Source organism: Tetrao urogallus, assembly GCF_951394365.1.
Source record: "Tetrao urogallus genome assembly, chromosome: 8".
Classification (NCBI taxonomy): domain Eukaryota; kingdom Metazoa; phylum Chordata; class Aves; order Galliformes; family Phasianidae; genus Tetrao; species Tetrao urogallus.
This window is the reverse complement of record NC_136821.1, coordinates 24,790,143-24,810,184: the sequence shown is the minus strand read 5'-3', so window position 1 is coordinate 24,810,184 and position 20,042 is coordinate 24,790,143. Positions and strand designations below refer to the sequence as shown.

Genomic DNA, 20,042 nt, shown 5'->3' with positions numbered 1-20,042 from the left:
TTCTACTGAATTTCCATTTCTTTTCTACTGTAATCTATATAAATAAATAAATGTGTGTGTGTGCGTATACAGCCTTTAGTATCTTTGGTAACTTAGACCTGTTAAATTACACCTAGTGTTTTTCAAATATAACATTAGCTGACAGATAGCTCCTATACCAAATTCAAATTTATATTATTATGTTTAAAAATATAACGTAGTTTAAAGTGTTAAAGACATAAGTTCTGACAGGAGAATTTGTTTCTGTTATCATCAGTGACACAACTACTTTTGCATTCAGGGATATGTTTGGAAGCAGATTCATGCTTAAGCTTCCTTTTTCATTTCCTTCTGAGGTCAAAGAAGGAATACTGTCAGCTAACCTGAACACTTTGGTTTGAAAATTTTAGAATATAGACTTGCAAGCAATTACAATCACTGAATTTTGAGAGCAGTCTGGTGTAAAGGTATACTGTAGCTATCTTGAAATCATACAGTATGGACTATGTGGTACTCTTATGTAAATGCTGGACTCCTGAATAGTTAAAGATCTCATTTCCTGTTCTTCAACTGCTTTGGGAACAGTTTTCTCCTTCATGCAGTTTTGCAGTTAATACGGTTGCCCCTACTTTATCCCAGGCAGAGATCATGCAAATTTCTGGTGTTTCTCCACACCTGACACCGAATCTACTATGTTGTTTTATATAATTCTGTTTAACTTCATCTATGAAATGCATTTAGTAATTTTTTCAGATTGTTAGGTTTGATTGGGATGGTTCAATATGCCTCAATAATGTGATTTTGCACTTTGATTTGTTTCATTATAGAATGTCTAATGCCATCTGCCCACTTAAAATGAATTCAGACTTGCAGGGTAAGGATTTTTCTCATTTGTTACCAACTTTTCTCGAAAGATGTTTCTGTATCTGTTTACAAGGAAACTACTGAATTGTAATGAAGTCACACAATTCTCAGAATCTCTGTGCTACAAAACTTAATTGACAAATTACACAGCTGTTTTGCCATGCCTTCTTTTAGATCTGTCATGGCACCTTCCCTGCCATTACCACCTTGATTCATGGAATGATCAAGCATGCAAGGGTTATGTTTCTGAATTTACAATATAAATCTTTTTTCACATGTTCTAGAATAGGCATGAAGGATGTCTATACACTCCCATTTTAAGTATAAAATTGTAGGTGATATTTCACCTGCTACGCAGCCAGTAGTGCACAATACAAAACTAAGAGTAACCAGCTGCAGATGTCCTGTACATGCAGGAATTCTTTTGTCAGCATCTCAACAAAAGGCATTTACGGGTCTTGAGTTAAAATTTGACTCTCTGCACAATGATTGCATGCTGGTTTTCTGCCCAAGGGGAAAGTTCCATCCCTATGAGAAATGCGTTTAATTGTTCTGCCAAGTAGTCTCTCATAAATAATTAGCCTGATATATTTTATATATACATAAATTTTTATGTATTTATTTATTTTTACTGTTGATTTGTATGCTCATGCAAGTTAATTCTGAACTATTGCTTGACTGACACAAAATGCCCTACTATGATACTAGATATTGCCTACCAGAATGAATTTGAACAACAGATATAGTGAAAACAAGTTTATAGCAAATGGCTGTTAAAACAGATTCTCCCTATTTAGAAAGCCATCTTGCATGTGGAAAGCATTTAAGATGGATTATGTATGTTTCTAATGTTTCTAAGTAAGAAAATAAACATTTGGGACTTACTGAATAGTCCACTGAAAACTCTGGGAATCAGTATTTCTTTCAAAAAACCTTTGGATCACATTACTAAGAAAGAGAGCTGATACTGCATGGAAGTAAAAACTCATTTTTCACACTGTATGACATGCTACTCTAGATCTTGAAACAGTACCATGAAACATAATGTGACAAGAGCAGGAGTAGACAGATGGTATGGCAGATAGGGCTTATTTCTATCTCCTACTTCTGGGAACCAGCAGAGCCCATAATTTGCTGACTATTAACATTAGTCTGCAACATTTGTGTGGAACCATTGCACACAGATTGGCCCATTTCCATACTAAACAGATAGAGAGTAAAATGAATTATTTCTGCCTGCCTGGTTATGCATATTATTTGTTGCTTATGCTATTGTGATCAAGACCTTTTCTTTTTTTTTTTTTCTTTTTTTGTCGTGCAGCTCTAAATATGTGTAAAGTAACAGGTGTAAGTCAAGTTCTGAAACCCTTACTTTCCACACAGAAAATCATGCTTTAGTGATGTGAAATGGATGACCTGAAATAATGTAAGGGCATAGGATTTAGTTGAGAAACTTGAGTGAAATTACTAAGCAGAGATGTCAAAAGCTAGTTGCCCTGCTAAACTGCTTATAAGACAGTTCCAGATGTTGATCTTGGCAGAAAATTTGTTTAATGCTTAGAAAAAAAAAAAAAGGCATCCAGAACAATAACTCTGCTGTACAGACTGACAAACTGTTCCATGTAGAAAAGCATCTCTATTCTGATCAAGAATGTGTTTTGCCTAGAAGTACTGTTTCAGTATGATCTTACCTAAAAGTACATGTACTGCATATCCGTTTTTCAGACTTAATTCCTGAAGAAGCAGATGTGCTTTGTCTGTTAAATACAGTTTTTCCAACTCATCATGCCACTGGCAGTAAGACTATTTTCCTTACAAAGCTATGGGAAAAATAAAAAGTACTTTCATTTTTATCAAAATTTGTCAGAATTTTCCTTGAAAAAAGTGTTGTGGGTTTTGACCAAGACAAAATTAGGTTCAGTTTTTGGTTTTGGTTTGGTTTGGTTTGGTTTTTTTTGTGTTTTGGTTTGGTTTTTTAATTATCTACTCTATTATTTTTTTTCAGAGGCTTTCAGTGACATTCAGAGCTCCGTCTACAGAACAGCCCTAAAACTACGCTCACTACAAAGTCTGTGCCAGTGTTAGTAGATGAAGAAAATTATGTGCTTTTACAAGAAGAGGAATGTGTAAAAATTCTGTGCTGCTGTCACCATGAGTTATTACACTACTTTCCTCTCTCATTTTCCACCTGAAAAATTCAGAGTGCATTATAAATGCTTAAGAGCTAGATAGTTCTTTGTATCAGTCTTCTCCCTATTTGAATATACATTGGAGTATATTAGTAAATTCTAAATGCATGAGAGAACTAAGGTGCTATTTCTATCTACATTGTTATATAGACATCACTGGCAATTAATGAATCTTTATCTATACATTATCTGTAGGAGTTGAATTATTGGAAGTAATCATAGATAATCAGAAATGTGTATACAGGCACTAGAAGCATTAATGAGAATTACTATACTACAACATTATAAATATTATAATGTGCACATATTATAATGTTACAAGTATTAATGAGAAATGTTGTAAGTATTAATGAGAACAAACCAAAATATGACAGGTAGAAAACCCCAGCCTAGCACTCATTCTCCCTGCATTTGAAGTAATAATTCTGCACAAGCAAATGGAACAAAGCCAGGGGCACCTAACTTGCTTTGAGATAACTGGATCTAAATTCTGTATTGAGGTAGAATACATGGAAATCTTGAATTTTCCAGTGTTAACGATCTGTTGCTGAAAATGTAGTTATTACAAGTCAAATGTTTAGGGCAATGTCAAAAGATGTCTAGTTTGTGGTTGTGGCCACGTGTATTTGAGTACACTCTGTGAACATATTTGGCTGGATTTCAGCCCTGGCATGCTAAATCTGCCTGGTGCTGTGTCACAGCATGGAGGTACTAACTCACAGAGGCACTGGTTTTCATTAGCTCTATTGCTTAGACCTCCATGTTGCCACAGCATTCATAGAAACTACTCCACTTACCCTCTTCATTTAATACTGGTGACCAGAATTGCACACAGATGGAGCTTCACCATTGTCTCACACTGATACTTTCAGTCTTCACTGGAAAGACAATTGGTGACATATTCTAGGGTCTTGTCTCCTTCTTCAGCAGCCTTATTGTTTTGAGAGTGATGAGAGATGAATACATGCATATACTCCAATCATTCATTATTGATTCTAATTAATCGTGCTTCCGTTGTACTGGATGTGTCCTTTAAGCAGCCATAGCTCATTCTTCCCACTGGGTATTAGTTGTGATACATTTTATAGTATAGCATATTAGCAACTTTCTTGGACAAAGTATCTTATTTCTCTTTGTATCTGGAATGAGAAGAAACCCCACTCCAAACATTGATTCCATAGTCCTAATGGAACTTAATTTTGAAATACAAAATGGTGCATAAATTCTTAGTCTCTTTCTACATATATAATGAAATGTAGCTCTACAATTTAGTTGCAGTCACTGTGCTGTTTTCATTTATAATTTGCATGCAGTTCATTATGTTATTTTCCTTCTCCTCCTAACTATTTCAAAATTACCTCCAGAAAATTTTAGTTGAGCTGTTCTACTCTTACAGCCTCACAAGCTGTGCTGTATCCCTAAACCCAGCGAGACCTTTCCCTGTTTATTTCTTTTTTTGAGTCACATGCTGTGTTAGACTTAATTGTCTAGACTTACTTGAAGTAGGTACTTCTCATTAAAAAAGAGAAGTCCAGCTTCCACTCAAGAGAAAGCAGGAATCCTCATTTGTTTCTTCTTTTGTTTTCCCACAGTGGATTTGATCAACGTTTCTCTGATTCAGCACATTGTATCAAGTGAGCAGAGGCAGAGAGAAAAGGAGATTTCTCTGAAAGTGCAACGGCTCTTTGGAATGCTGAAGGAGCTGTTTGAAAGAGCAAGGTTAGAAAAGCCAGGCCAGGTAGATCCAAGAGCTGCTGAATTCACATTGAGCCTGCTAGAAGCCATGTATGACAGGTGAGAGAGAGCACAAATATAAATCCATCACAAAGTACTGCTAGATCAATTCTATTTCTACCACTCTTATGTCACTTCTGTATTAAACTCTACCATGATTATAGTATTTTCTTTAAGTTGTGCACAGTGTATTGAAGATACAGGAAGGTGGGGCACAAAACATTAGAAGAGAAACAGTACTAAGATAATTCCAAAAAGTCCGGGTGTCTGCCTGCCTATACCAGCTCCTTCTGTGAACATCAGTGTACAAAGAGAGACTCACTCACTTGACAGCCAGGGTACACTTCTGAATAAAAATCCATATTTGCCTTTGTATATGCACAGGTAAAGACTTTACCAACCATTTCTCATTATTCATTTTTCTCCAGCTTATTCACAAACAATATGGATTAATTCATTAGAATCATAGAATTGCTCAGGTTGGAAAAGACCTTCAGGATCATCAAGTCCAACCAGAACCTAACCATACTACCCTAACTTTAATAACCTTCCACTAAATCATGTCCCTGAGCACCACATCCAAATGGTTTTTAAACACATTCAGGGATGGTTTCTCAACCACCTCCCTGGGGAGCCTATTCCAGTGCTTAACAACCCTTTCTGTAAAGAAGTTTTTCCGGATATCAGACCTAAATTAATCTTAGGATTGGTTCATTACTGTATCAGATTTAAAATAAAAGGCTTAGTTAATTGTTGAGTTTACTCACCACAGATGAAATTAGTTCCCTCTTTCATCAGAGCAAAGCTTTTTACTGAGAATGTAAGATATAGATATTCTACAAGATTCCGTGTTGAATTAAATTATTACCATTTAAGACCCCATGTTATTAATTTTTTGTACTTCCAACATCAATAAAGTCTAAGAATAAATAGATGTATTTCAAATCAGAGCTAAAAACATCAAGTTTATTTTGTAATTTTCTTGCTGTAAGTATCACCTTAGGAAAACCATTTAGAAGAATCTCCTAAACAGGACTATTTTGGTCTTTTTTTCCTGTTTTGCAAGGATGGTATAATACTTTCTTCATGCTGTAATATCTTTTTATAAATCTGTTTCCACAAGCTGCATAAATAGGATAGAAAATGCATTTTGTAATTTTCTTCAAAACATGTTTTCTCTTTGCTGTTCTCTGCTTTCCATTGCCAATTGAAAGTAATTCAAGGCAAGAACAGACGAGTGCTCTGCCATGTCTCTGTGGTTGTTTAATTGCATGCTTACATAAACTTTTATAAAGGTTTTTTGGTTGTATGCTTCATGAGATTTGAAAATAATTGTCACAAAAATGTTCTTGTAAGTTTCAGTAAACAGCAATGTGGTGAATATTCTATGCATGTTCTATTTGAATTGCAGTGAAATTAAAGGAAGTTAATCCAAGAGGTAAGTGCAGGGGTATGTCTGGGGCTGCAGTGAGGTTACCTGATGATAAAGTAGAAAAAACAGATTGTACTCCTGCTTTCTCATCCATACTTGGAAAGGCCTTCTGCAAGTAAAGAGGATGATTAATTAATTAATTACTTTTAGAATGAGTATTATAAGAATAAAATTATGTTTTAATTGGAATGTGAGATTTTAAGGAGATATTGTATTTTTGTTTTAAGATTGAATGGTATCTTGAATGTTGTAGTCACGTTCAGTCACAAAGAGTCCTAGACATGAAATATCACTGCAGTGCTACATCTGCTGTGTACATACAAAAGAATATGAATGTTGAAGTTATCTTACAGCATAGCTATTTTTTTTTCTTTAGAGGTTCCAGGTTTTGTGTTCTTGGTGTATGTAATGTAATTGATTTTATTTTTCTAGCTCTGGAACAGGTTATATCAAAACTAGATCTGCTGCAGCTGCCCTAATTGCCCTTTCAGGAGACACTCTACTTGCTAAATACAGAGGTGGGAAATGTACAGCTTTATATACTGTGTAAAATACTGAATCTTGAGAAAATACTCAAGTTGGATTTTTTTTTTGTTTGTTTATTTTTTTACTTTAAAAGATTATAAATCTGATGCAGAAAGTAAATTAAGTTATAGGAAAAGGCTGATGCAGAAAAGTACTTTCTCATCAGTGTTCATATTCATCTCTGCAAAATGGTCAAAGCTCGGTAATGAAGGCCAAGTTCTGTTTGCCTAGCAGAAAAGAACAGAAACCCTTTGTTTTAAATTTCATTAGAGCCAAAAACAAATGCATATATTTGGTCCAGGAAGTCCTTAGGGATCTTTTAAATATTAGACAAGAAATGCTTAAAGAAGTATAAAAGGTAAAGTTAACCCAGTGCATGGAGCAGCACAAAGGCTTCCACCTGAATTAAATGCTCAAAATGGAGAACAAATGAACTGCAAGAGGCATATTGGCTTCATACTCTCCCATTGCTTACTATGCATTTTCTTTCAAGTTACTTGGAATTGACAATTCACAATTTGAACAGGATATATTTAACTATGCTACTTACAGCCATGAAAATGAGCTTCGTGTTTCCTCCATCCTTCCAGTCTTAACTTTTAAGAATAAGAGATTGCTTTAATTTCATTCTTAATTTGCTATTCTCCACTTTCTCTTTTCCCTGTTGGGGTAAGTATAGTCAGCAGTCACTGAGTGCTTGCTAGATTTGACAATTAAAGGAGAGTTGTTTTCAGAGGTTTACTTGATACTTTGTAATAATCATGCAGATGTTTTGAGAATAAGTAACTAGAAGATTCCTCAAGCCCTGTTAGGATTCTAGTTTCCTTTCTCTGGTTGTTTCCAGCTTTCTTTGAGTTTTATGCTGTTCCTGGTGGGAAGAAGGCCTTGATCACCCGTAGTGCTCTGAGAAGCCTGCTAACAGACTTGAATCAGGTAATGTTGCTGCAGTGCTTTTAGGTAACAAGTCTCACAGGAGGAATTCTAATCCGAAAGAAGAACATGTATCATTGATACTTCTTATGTTTGATTATATTATGGGACTGATGTCAGCAGGGCACCGTGTGGACTTAGGGATCTATCATGCAAAGTAGGCAAAATAATCAAATTCTCTAGCTATTTCTTAGTCTAAATAATGTCTGACATCGGTATCTGTGTATTCATTTTGCCTGAGCTTAAAGGTTCTGGGAACAGCTGCATGCAGCCGTTGCTAAAGCAATTTCTATCTTCAGATGCTTGCACTCACTAGAATAGCTTGCAGTTGCAGAATAATGCCTTAGCATGCAAGTATTTCCAGCTGAACTGGTGCTAAAAATGGGGTCTTAAAATGACTCCCGAGGTTCAAACCTACTGTCTTTCAGTATTCTAATGTAGCAACGTAGTATGTTGATCCATTAGAATAAGTGAGTTGGATGCAAATAATTCTGACACCTGTTGAACTCTGAAACTGTGCACTGATGGTATGAATCTGAACAGCTTTTCTTGAGGAGAGTATGTCAAATGGAATTTCTATAGGCTCTTCGCCACCTGTGTGCTGTCACCATCTCAGTTGAGCATGATGGGAAGATCTGTTTTTTATTGAGGTGCTTCTAAGCCTTTCTTCTCAATGCAGATCCCAGCCATTGTAGGAGAAGGCTGCACTTTGTCTTGTGTGGAAATTACTACTCACAACTGTTTCCAGGGGGTGAGTGAAATTCAGATGGCCTGGGAAATTACTTTGATTGTTGATGATAAATTAAGATTGGAAGTGCCTCACCATATGACATATACCAGTATATACTTTTAAGAAGCAGGGCTGTTTGTCATTTTCACAATATAGTGGAGTGATATCTATGGAAAAGATGCTCAATAAGATACAGCCGAAGACTTACATTTATTCTAAACCTTTTAAACCCAGAGTATTTTATATGAGTGAAAAAATCCCTGCTAGTAGAGTCCAGTGTATGAACTTATATTAACAATTGTAGATGAGACACTAGTTCTTTTCAAGTAAATGGCTGAACTCAAGATGTGTATTTTTTCCAGGTTCTGAATTCAGGAATTGTTGAAGAAAAATTCCTGTCTTGGCTGAGATCAGGACCTGCTCTTCTGCAATGGCTCCCTACATGTTACAGATTATCAGTCACAGAAAGGGTTTCTCACCATGTTAGATGTAGAGTCTGCAAGACATTCCCCATTACAGGCCTCAGGTATGTCAGTAACTACTGTAATCTATAGTATCCATATAGAAAGTTCTTGCTATTGTGTTTGCATACTCTGCAGGCTTAAACTACTATGTTAAGCAATAGACATTGAACATAACAAATCAGATGTGGGAAAGTGAGGGCTATCCCAGGCTCCAGCTTGACTCAGGCTTCCATCCTGTTTCACTTTATTTCACTGGCACAGGCGTTATTATGGACACTTATGGAAAGTAAACTTGCAGATCAGTGGTAAAACCACAAATTGAGCTTATGTATCTCATTTTATAGTTCTTTTTCCCATAATCAGTTGGGCATATTAACTGTCTAGTTCAGTTAGCCATCTTACAACCTTATTCATCTCAGTAATCACCTCCTGATTAAAAAATAGAAATTACCTTGGACCAGAATGCATAGAACAGCATTTTACTGTTACTGTCTTCTCACTAACAGTAAGTTTAGAGGGTTTGTGTTTATTTTTTTTTTGAATTTTTGTGAAGTTACATTACAGTTCAGTGAGAACAGCAGATAGAGGTAAGCTAAAAGAAACATGTGAAGATGTCACTGCATTTTCAAAAATGATACTGGAACAACTGTGGTGATTTTTTTGGACTGAAATTCATTGCAGCTATTTAATAATACCAAAAATCATGACTGGATTCTGGAGATTATTCCATTGTCATGTGAACAAAATAATTCTTGCTATTCAGAAAATGCTGGTGAAAATCTTTATTCTAACTTAGGTGCTTCTCTGCATTTCAGAATGCAGGGACATGAATTTCTGGTAGTCAAGCTCACTGACATCAAGTTCTCAGTTGCAAGGAAGTAACTTAATCCTTTTGTTTACTTTCACAGGTATCGCTGTCTGAAGTGCCTGAATTTTGACCTTTGCCAGGTCTGCTTTTTCACTGGCCGTCTCAGCAAACCACATAAGAGTTCACATCCTGTTGTGGAACACTGTGTGCAGGTAGAGTCCTACTCCCCTGTTCTGGTTCTTTATATGGACAATTTGACAATACACTCTTGAGCTAAACTGATTATAAAATTATGTATATGTCAGCCATGGTACCTATGAGACATTAGGATTTATTTATCTGAGAACAGTGAGTCAGAGAAAAGAAAAAAAAGACTTCTAACTTAAGAAATGTTCTGTTCTGAAATAACTGAATAGAGACATGAAATGTCAGACTGCAAGTCCTCTTCCCAGGGAGATGTTTGGTTAATATCTTCATTAAAAATAATATAGAGATGTTAGTTCCTCCAAATATCCTTCCTTATGCTCCATGAGAAAACAGAACAATCGAATGACAACTTATCTCCTCGTGCAGAGATTTCTATTAGGGACATTCAATTGAATGTGTATGGGGAATGCATGGGAAGGTGTGAATGTCAAAGCATGAGAAGGAAGAGCAGGAGGGATGTGTCAAAGTCAGGAGATGATGCAACCTAGACTAGTTGGTCAGCAAGCTCATAGCCCTTCCATAAACACAGCTTCTCAGCATGCTCAGATTAGGAAAATAAAAAACAACCTGAAAAAAAGGACAAAGCCATTTGAAGATAATGTGAAGGTAAAGGACAAGACTTGTGGTAAAACATCCAAAGAGACAGAAGATAGCAAATAAATCCTCATGACCCACAGAACTGAGCAAAGGTGGAGTGACAAAAGATCACGACTGTGAGTTCCTAAAGGAATTAAAGGTGCATCTGAAAAACAGCACAGTGCATGTAACCCAGGAGTCTGAAGGAGAACTGGCATCTCTTTTCCTCCATGTCAGTGTGAGTCACTGTAGTCATACCATATGGATACATACATCTTGGTGTGCGAATGCTGGAGAGACCACCTGAACACATGCACAGTAGTACTTCTGAATGAGTTAGTGTGAGTGAGTGAAATCAATTTTGCTTTAAAATTAAGTCCTCTTTCTCTCTTAGGCTGCATGACATTAAGTTTTCCTATGTTGTTGCTGCAGTATTGCAACTGAATAGGTGTTCTCAAGTTATGTAGAACGGGGTGTGTTGGAACGGACCTTTAAGATCTGGTTCCAACTCCCCCGCTATAGGCAGGGATACCTCCTTCTAGACCAGGTTGCTCAAAGCCGCATCCAGACTGGCCTTGAATGCTTCCAGGGAGGGGGCATTCACAACCTCTCTGTGCAACCTGTTCCAGTATCTCACCACTCTCAAAGTAAAGAATTTCTTCCTAATATCTCATCCAAATCAACCCTCTTCCATTTTTGATTTCTTCCCTTTTTGTGAAACATGTAAGTATTGCTAGTGAGCCCTTTTTCCCATACATTTTACTTTTAGCAGTTCTCAGTCAATTACATTTTTACTTTTTTTCTTTACTAGGGTGTGGGATGCTGAGATGGATTTGAAGTGTCAGCACTGTTTTTCTTTGCTGTGCTGACACCTTGTGGTAATATTACCGTTGAGAAATGACTGGGATGCATGCTGTATGTTTTCTTCTGTTTTCCTGTTCAGTCTGTTAAGCCTTTCCCAATATTCTGCACCAGTCATTTTCTGGGAAAGAATTGATTCGTGTCCTGCCATACTATAGTTGTGTAGCATAGTTGTTTTACCTGCTGTGACAATTGCAAGTATGGTTTTCATTGTACTGCATAAGAGGAGGATGTGAAACACTGAATGCTGTATACATTAAAACTTGATACGAATTTAAAAATTACTTTTTTTCTATTGTTCAAAAGAGAATTTATGAACTAATTGGACAGAATTCTTGTTGTTCATTTCACAAACACTGTATTAAACATTTCCAGGCTGCTTCGGTTTGGCCCAGGCAGGGTATTTTGCTTACATAAAAGAATTGGAGCTGATCTTGCCTGTGGTCCTGCATCATCATCCTCTCTAGCTCCACATCTCAGACAGCAGTCGTGAACCTCTTCAGCTGTTGTTGAACAGCTGGAACTTTGCACATGTCTTGCCTTTGCCTTGGGCTATGCCTACTTTTGGACAGCACCTGTTTGAAAATTCACTCCCTTCTCTGTAATCCCTTATCCCAACAGATGTCAGCAAAGGCGAATGCAAAGCACTTTCTCTGCACTGTCAGAAACAACCTGTTTCAGGACTGCTGCAGAAGAAAAGAGGCTCAGGAAAGGAAGGTTCTGGAGATAATGGAGGAGAGGCATTTCCCTACTCACAAAAAGATTCTGTGAGTTTCTGTTTTCAATGAATTTTTTCTCTCTGAATGAAGTGTCAGGCTGTAGGATATTGCTTGATTGTGTTCTTTAAGTAAGTGACTTTGTTATGACGGACTGTGTCATGATTTTCCTGTAAAAAATTGAAAACATAAATGGGAAGCTGCTGCTTTCCCATTGTTCTGTTGCTTAACCATGATTACCATGCTGACAACCTAATGACCAGTTGTCTTAAAAGATACGTGCTTGTGTCTTCCCTCCCTCCTTCCCTATGTCATCTCTTTCTTTCCGTGCCATATCTAATGCTCAGACTAAGGTCAAGCATTGCAAATATTTAGTACCTGTCATGGAAAAACCGTGTGGGTTTTAAGTACCTCCTCTGTGACAAATTCATTGGAAATTAAGTGAATACTTCCTGCACGTGACCCACAGTGCTTTCACTGAGTAGCATTCTACTCAAGTCCCACTGAATAGCAGTTCTGTGAGATTACTCGCTGTTGAGAGTAGCTGATTTTTTGCATTATGATTACAGCTCTTTTAGGTCAGTTCCATTTTGCCTGCTTTTAGTTAATGTGTAAATTCATTACTGTATTTCCACAGATTGCAGTAGTTAATGATGAGCACTGGAAGTTGTGTTACGATTTTCTGTGTAGTTACTCCTTCTTTGCTCTGGGATTTTGGTTGATAGAATCAAGAAACCGAAGAGAACAATTATATGAGATAAGCACAAAGACTTAGGAAAGGTGAAACACCTTGCTTGTTGTGTAAAGACCTAGTAACTCTCAACATCTCATGTTTTCTGCAAATGAGAGTGAGAACAAAAGAGAGAAAAAAAACATCACACCTCTCTAAAAGTTATAATAAAATAATTTCATCCTTGTGGGAAGAAAGAGAAAGATCTGGTTATAAAACTTGAACTATACTACAGTGTATATAGTTACAATGATTGTCATAAAGAATATTATTTCAATGCTTGTTCTTCAGAATGTGGTGAAATGCAAACCATTTTCCATTGTTAATATATCCCCACTTCTTCTCAGCAGTGATGCGTTTCCTCATTCTTGAATATCATTTAATCCTTCTGTGAGCAATCAAGATTTCTCTGTGATTCTCAGTGGGTTTTTTCTTACCTTATGCTTGGATTGCATTTAGTGAAAAAGAAGCATTTGAAGGTGTCATTGTAGGTGTCACTGTGTGGCTGATAGGTGTCTGGGCTTTTCCAGAATAACCAGCACAACAGGATGTCTGGCCATTTGCTATCTTTTTATCGTTGAATTTCCCAAAATATTTAGCTAATGTGAAAAAGAGAAGGAACAAATTGCTCTGATGCTAATGGAAGGAGAGAAGAATCTGATGTTGAGGTTCTGTTAAAAGAGTGGAATTTGTTCTAAGAAATTTCATTCTTTCAGCCAAAATCTGCCAGTGGATATAGCTGGACCATACCTCCTCCTTAGTCAATAGTGCAGCTGTTTCTGCCCACAGTTCTTCAGTTTTATCTTGATCCTTCAGGGTACCAAAACCATATAAAGCTTGATCTTTTCTCTACTCAGTATTTCTCTGTTGGTATACAGTCCCCAAGCAGAACTCAGTGCTTCACCATTCCCTAGACATGAAAACCTGTCTCTCCCAGTGAACAACCCTATTCTGGAATCACCCAAGTTTATATCCAAAAACAGAACTGTGCTGCACAAGAATGACAATAACAGCAAGATACTGAAGCAAGGCAAGACAAAAATTCAGGTTAGTGAGACATCAAGGTGTAATAGTATTAAAGCTTGAAAGAAGACCTACCGTGTTAACTATCTAATTGATCTCTAATTATGAATGTAAAAGAAATGTAATGGACAGCTTCATCTTTCTGTGAAGAATGAGGAAACTGAAAACTCAGTGAACAAGATTAGTCACTAACTCCTTGACTTCCATGACTTTTGGTAGCATTTGTAGGAATATTTGCTTTGTTAACTTTTTTCTTTTCAAATTGTCTTAGAGCAGCATGTTAAAGACTTGTTAATACTAGAGCCCTCTCTCTATTGTGAAACAAAAAATGCCATCATAACCACACACTGCAAGCATCGAGTAAGGGCACCTTAATTCTTAATAGGCTTAGACCTCCTTTGTCACTATAGCAATATAAGAGGATATTATGGGCCCTTTTTAAGGATTAAGTAGTGTCCACTTCAACTGAAATAGCTCATGCATAAAAGCTTTCCACAAATCTATTTCCAGGTTCCCTGCACAGAAACAATACTAGAGGAGTGGAAAGGATAGTGTACATAAAAATAAGTACATGGCAGTTCTGTGTTTCTATATTTATTTGAGAGGTTCATAGTTCTGCCCTTACCTGGAAAATATGGAACACTGGGTTGTGTTCAAATCAGTTTGTGTCATCTACTCATTCTGTTCTTCCCGCAAGCCAAGAGTGCAGTAACTGCGAACTACCCTGCATGTGTCGGGTCACTCCCTTGGCTGCTACTCCTGTGCTTGTCCTTTTGAAGCAGGACTATCTTTTAGGTCTCTGCCCAGCATGAGATATAATGCCAGCAAGCACATGTCCACAGGAGCAATTATGAGCAGATAATGCTTAGGCATGTCATTTTGATGGTTCACACTTGTCGTTTCAGAAGACAGTGAGACACGACTATAGTGCTACTCTGTCAAATGCAATTACTGTCTTGTTGAACTTTCCCTTGGGTGGAATTCTTTTAGAATATTTTAATACTGATTTCCAACAGTAGTGCAGATTGCTTAGAAAGATGCATACTGTAAGTCCTATGCAAGGTAACTTTTAAAAGAGTCCATAAGCTTGAAGGTCCTAGGATCCAAACTATGGGTCTCAAAATTACCTGGTTGCCCAGGTTCCAGCCCAGCTCATGTCATGCCTCTAAAGCAGCTTATTTGGAAAACATTTGTCTCCATGACTTCTGGAACTACTGTTCTGCATGGCCCAGAGGCTACTACTTGCACCCAAAGACCAGAAGTTTCTCCCTTCTACATCCAGTCTGTCTTCCTACGTTTCCTTGTCCCAAAGCAGCTGCGTGACTTGGGAGAGACTGTTCCCAAATCAGAATATTTCATTTTTCAGGATTTTCGAAGAATTAGGTTTTGTTCTGATTGGAGAGAAAACATATTCTGAAACACTCAGCATGTGTCATATAACAAAGAATTTGTCCTATATTGAGCAACCTGTCAGTCCATTTTAACAGCCGTCACAAATACATTCATGTATTTGTTGGGTGCGGTCAGTTAACTAGGAAGGTAGCAAGTAAACCCATAGAACCGGTCAAATCCCCCAGTTGCCATGCCTGTTCATAACAATTCGCAAAGAAAATAAAATTTTATTGCTGTAAGTTATGAACAGATATTTTTCTGTGTTTTATTTTAGGCAATTGCATCTTTTGAAGCAGAGATGTTAAAAATGCATGATTCCATCAGGAGTATTCACAGTAAGAGCAGGTAGGTAAAAGCAGTATTTCAGTGACCACCGATATCTGGGCAATTGTTGTGGTTTAACCTGCTAGATGGCTCGGTACCACACAGATGTTCACTCACTTCCCCTCACCCTCTGTGGAATGGAGAAGAGAATGGGAAAAAACATAAAATTCCTAGCTTGAAATAAAGACAGTAAAACAGGACAAAAAGGAAGGACAAATAATAATAGTATACAAAACAAAAGATGCACAGTGCAACAGCTCACCACCTCCTAAATCCAAAACACAGCACAGTACCAGCTAGGAGGAAGAAAATTAACTCTATCCCAGCCAAAACCAAGACAGCAATACAGTGAATGATTTTGAGGTTTTAAATAATTCCTCTCAAGTGAGGATGAATGAAAAAAGTCAGCGACAAAAGTTGCAAGTGAAGATCACTGGAAAAACAGTTTCAGGCAAAGAAAAACCCTTTGACCTAAAGCTTATCATAACCGGGTGAATGAATTACATTACACGTGGGAAGTTTTTTGTTATTGTTTGCAGACCAGTTTACAATGTTTATGTCTGCTCATAGAACCAAACTCTAAGGTAGTTAAAAGCAGTCATTAATTTACAGTAAAGGCCCATTAAATGCTTTAATAGGGGACCAAAATGTAATATTAAATTTGAGGTGTTCTAACTTGTCCCATTCTGACAAATTGTGCATGATTTCAGTGAAGCTGATGTTGCTGTTGTCTGTGTAAGCCAATGAATGCACACAAAAAAATGAATCAGATAAACTTCTGGATGTAACTAAATGAGACAGATAACTGTTTTGTCTGGGTAATATTTGGCAGTTGGCTTATTACTGCATCATTAACCAGTTTTTCTCTCTGTCTTCACCTCAGCCATGGGAAAGGCAGAGTTGTATTTCTGCCCAGACTTCTTAGAGATCCCACCTCTAGACCAGAGATATGGTAGTAGTTTTAACATGCTGTGTTCTGTGTAGGTAATTTCCAAATCTTCCCTGTGTGTGAGAGAGTGAAGCTTCTGATCAGGAAAATCTCAGTATCATTTCAAGGGAAAGTGGCCTGCACAGGGTCTATTGGTATTGTTAAACAAGCTTTACAGAATGCCAGGCGCAACAAGGGATTCAATTAGAGAGGGAAAGGCTGCTTTTTTTGTAATGATGCCTACAGAAAAAGGATGCAAATCTTTTGCAGATCAGAGATTTGCCTTAAGAATTGGCTGAGAGGTTTGTTCCTAGAAGAGGGACTGCTCTTTGTATTGCAGCTGTCTTTATGAGAACGGTAAACCCCAAGATGCAAGTCTCTGTCCCGGCTTCACTTCCACTCAGCTTGCATCTTTCCCCCAGTACATTCCTGTTCTTGATAATTCTGTGTGTACAGCCCAGTTCCTGAAATGCTGTCATCTCAGCCAGAAGCTCAACTGACAAATAGAAGAAAGCTTGCTCTACAGTGTTTGCGCTTTTCCATGATTGGAAATATGTGTGTGTGTAATGGATCTAGAAATATTCCCACACTCCTGTCTCCCTGAAAGGTACATGAAGAAGCAGTTGAATAAATGGAAGCACAAAGTGCAATTTCTTCATAACTGCCAGGAGGACAGAAGCTTCAAAATACAGGCAGAACTCCAAAGCCTGAGAGCAAGCCATGAAATCCTGCAAATGGAGCTGTGTGAAATGAAGCAAGAAGTAAAGGTATAGCGATAAAATTAATGAAGAATCTTCTCAGCTATGGACAATTACTGAACACTAACTACTGCTTTTCTTGCAGACCACTTCCCTTGAGTCTATTTCATGCATTCTCTGTTTATCTGCTCAGTCAGCTCCAGTTTTTACCTTCATAGAGAGCAGGTAGGCTCTTTGTGGCAGGGATTTTCTTCTCATTCTAAATATATTTAGCACTTAGTACAGGTAGACATGTCTGGGATATTTAGATAATACTGCAATGAAGAAAATGAGAAATAATTCCGATAAGAGTGGGAAAATGGTTCTCAGAGGAAGTATTAGATACTTCATTGCAGTTGTTCCTTTAGAGAGGAATGCTATATAGACACAGAATAAATAAAATTCTGTTCTATCATTCCTAATTGTTGTCTTGTACTGGGATGTAATGCAGACCTCCTAGAGAAAATATGTTTTTCTTCTTTTCAGTTATATTAACTCTTGTTCATTTGAACTATCTCTGAGGTTCTGAAGAGATTCTGTGTTACAGGGAACTCATACGTATTTTACACTACAGCATTTTGTGGCATTTTCTGCCATGCAACTTTTAGAGTAGTTTTCAAGTCAACATCTAGGAATACAAGACACATCTGCAGTGCACAGCTTTATGGCACTTGCACATGGAGTCCAATATGGCCTGGCATGCCACCATACTGCGTGCTGTAACGCTGCCCTGTCCACAACATGCAGGATTGACTGCGCAAATGCAGTCAGGCGCCCGGTGTATGCACAGTTAGTTCAGTGTTCATGCTATGGTGTTTGCCATCCTGATGCAGTATAGAAAATTCCATATAGATTTGTGGCACCAAAGCTAGCCTGGTTTTGGAATTGTGTATGTCGGTGGTTGTGAGGTGTTTGATAAGTGCTTAATTTGCATATATGGTTTTTCCCCTAGTTTAATTCTTTTAGATTCACTTTCCTGCAAATTTAGTCTTTAGAACACTATTATCTTCAATTTTCAATGGCATTAAAGCATATGTCCTCAGATTGGAATTGTGGGAAAAAACGGCACATAGATCTATCCGAACTCAAAGTTTTATTTCACTGCAGGAAAATAAATTTATTTGTAAAAATTATTGGTTAAAGTACACCAGAAATTATATATATATATATATATATATATATTAATCTGTCTCAGAATGAATTTTCCCACCTATTTTACCAACACGCAAAAACAACAATTATTTTCATTATATATTTTCTATGTTTTTTCTACTGTAGACAATGTTACAGTCAACAGCACATCCTTCATTTTCACTGTGTCAGAATACGATGCCAAGAGATCAGCATATTCTTCAGGAAAGCAAAATGCAGGGTGAATTATATCCTGTTCAAATAAAACCCATTTGCAGAACAAGTTCAGATTGGAAAGCTTTGAATCACCTCAACTCTGCAAATAGAATACAGGTTTTAGAGTCACCTGAGGCTCCTGCTACAGTGGACTTCATGTTCTCAGAAGACCTGGTGAAGTCAGTGACCTTGCAGAGTGACAGAGTTTTTATGGGACAGTTCAAAAAAATAAAAGATAATCAAACATATCTGCCTGAATTGATGGAAAACTACGACAGTGGCATCCTAAGGAATACAGCTCTTACTCCTGCTGCAATACAGATACCATCTGATGAGAAGGAGTTCTGTGATGAAGTGGACCTGCAGCAGCTAGAGATGAAATTGATGGATGCGTTGTCTCTTCAAGCCCAACCAGGTATGACTTCTCTTAGTTATCTAGACATTGTCTTCTCACCTTCATCCAATTTTCTCTGTAAATCACTCATAGTCATTTAACTCTCAGAGGAAACTCAGAATCTTGCCCTTGCTGTTATAAAAGTACTGCATAGCTGTAAGGTGCAGGATAGGTGTACTGTAAGGTGCGGAACTCACTCCGTTAAGGTAGACTATAGCCCCTAATACCTGAGTAATTTAAAACAAGCATGTAAGAGGAAGTCAGTCTCTGCAGTCAATTGAGGAGCAAACTCATACTGATGAGGTGCACTGCAGGTCTTTTCTGTTGTCAACTAATGCTCTGACACAGTAACTTTTGCTCTAGTCCTAGGCAAACTTTCAGCTGTACAAAATGCTTTTGTAATCAATAGTCTTACTACAAAAGACTAGTACAAAACTTTGTTCAACACTCATTATAATGAGGTTGTAATGAGGAGAGTGACAGAAAAAGCTGCTGCTTATACAGAATTGTCTTATATTAGAGATTTATGAAGATATGTTAGAGTTTTGGCAGCAACCAAGTTTTCTGAAAGACCTGTTCTGTTCTTTTCAGATCAACAGTCAGCCTTGAAGCAGCATTTCTTCTCTACAGCTGAACGTGTTTGCAGATCCTTCTCTGATCTCATCAACCAGGTAACTGCCAGCTTGGAAGTGACAGAAAATGGCATTCACCTTACCGCTCCACTGAACTATTGAAGGTAATTGAAGCCATGTCACACTCTTTAAAATATCTCAGATGTTGCACTGTAGTAACCAAGCCTAACAGATTTCTGCATTTAACAACTTCACCAGGAACCATAAACAGTGTTAGAGAATAACATTTCTTATCCATTAATGGTTTCTAGCTCCTATACAGTAGATACAGGGCAACTGATTAAAACGAGTGCAACATCACTAATGCTTCACTGGCTTTCACAACTGTCCTGTCCTGTACTCTCTTTTCATTCCTATATAACTGATAATGAATTGTGTTTCAGAAACATTTTTTTTTTCCGATAAAAATGGCTTGATGCAGGTGGTTTCAGTGATATATTGTCTATCAAGATTTTTTTTCTTAGTCTAAATGAAAGGAATAAATTCTTTACTGTGAGATATCTCAGGACTCAATAGTTAC

The 20,042-nt window shown here is 37.3% G+C and overlaps 1 protein-coding gene across 1 annotated transcript; it reads left to right on the top strand.

The window, feature by feature from the left end:
• Positions 1–732: 732 nt before the first annotated feature.
• DYTN (dystrotelin) lies at positions 733–19,624 on the top strand (the record flags this gene model as incomplete). Its single annotated transcript, XM_079539250.1, has 14 exons — positions 733–853; positions 2,849–2,923; positions 4,625–4,826; positions 6,631–6,716; positions 7,568–7,656; positions 8,333–8,404; positions 8,746–8,909; positions 9,756–9,867; positions 11,921–12,066; positions 13,624–13,792; positions 15,435–15,505; positions 17,020–17,179; positions 18,428–18,911; positions 19,482–19,624. Exons 1-14 carry the CDS (start codon positions 808–810, stop codon positions 19,622–19,624), a joined length of 2,019 nt encoding a protein of 672 aa, XP_079395376.1. The 5' UTR covers positions 733–807.
• Positions 19,625–20,042: the final 418 nt, after the last annotated feature.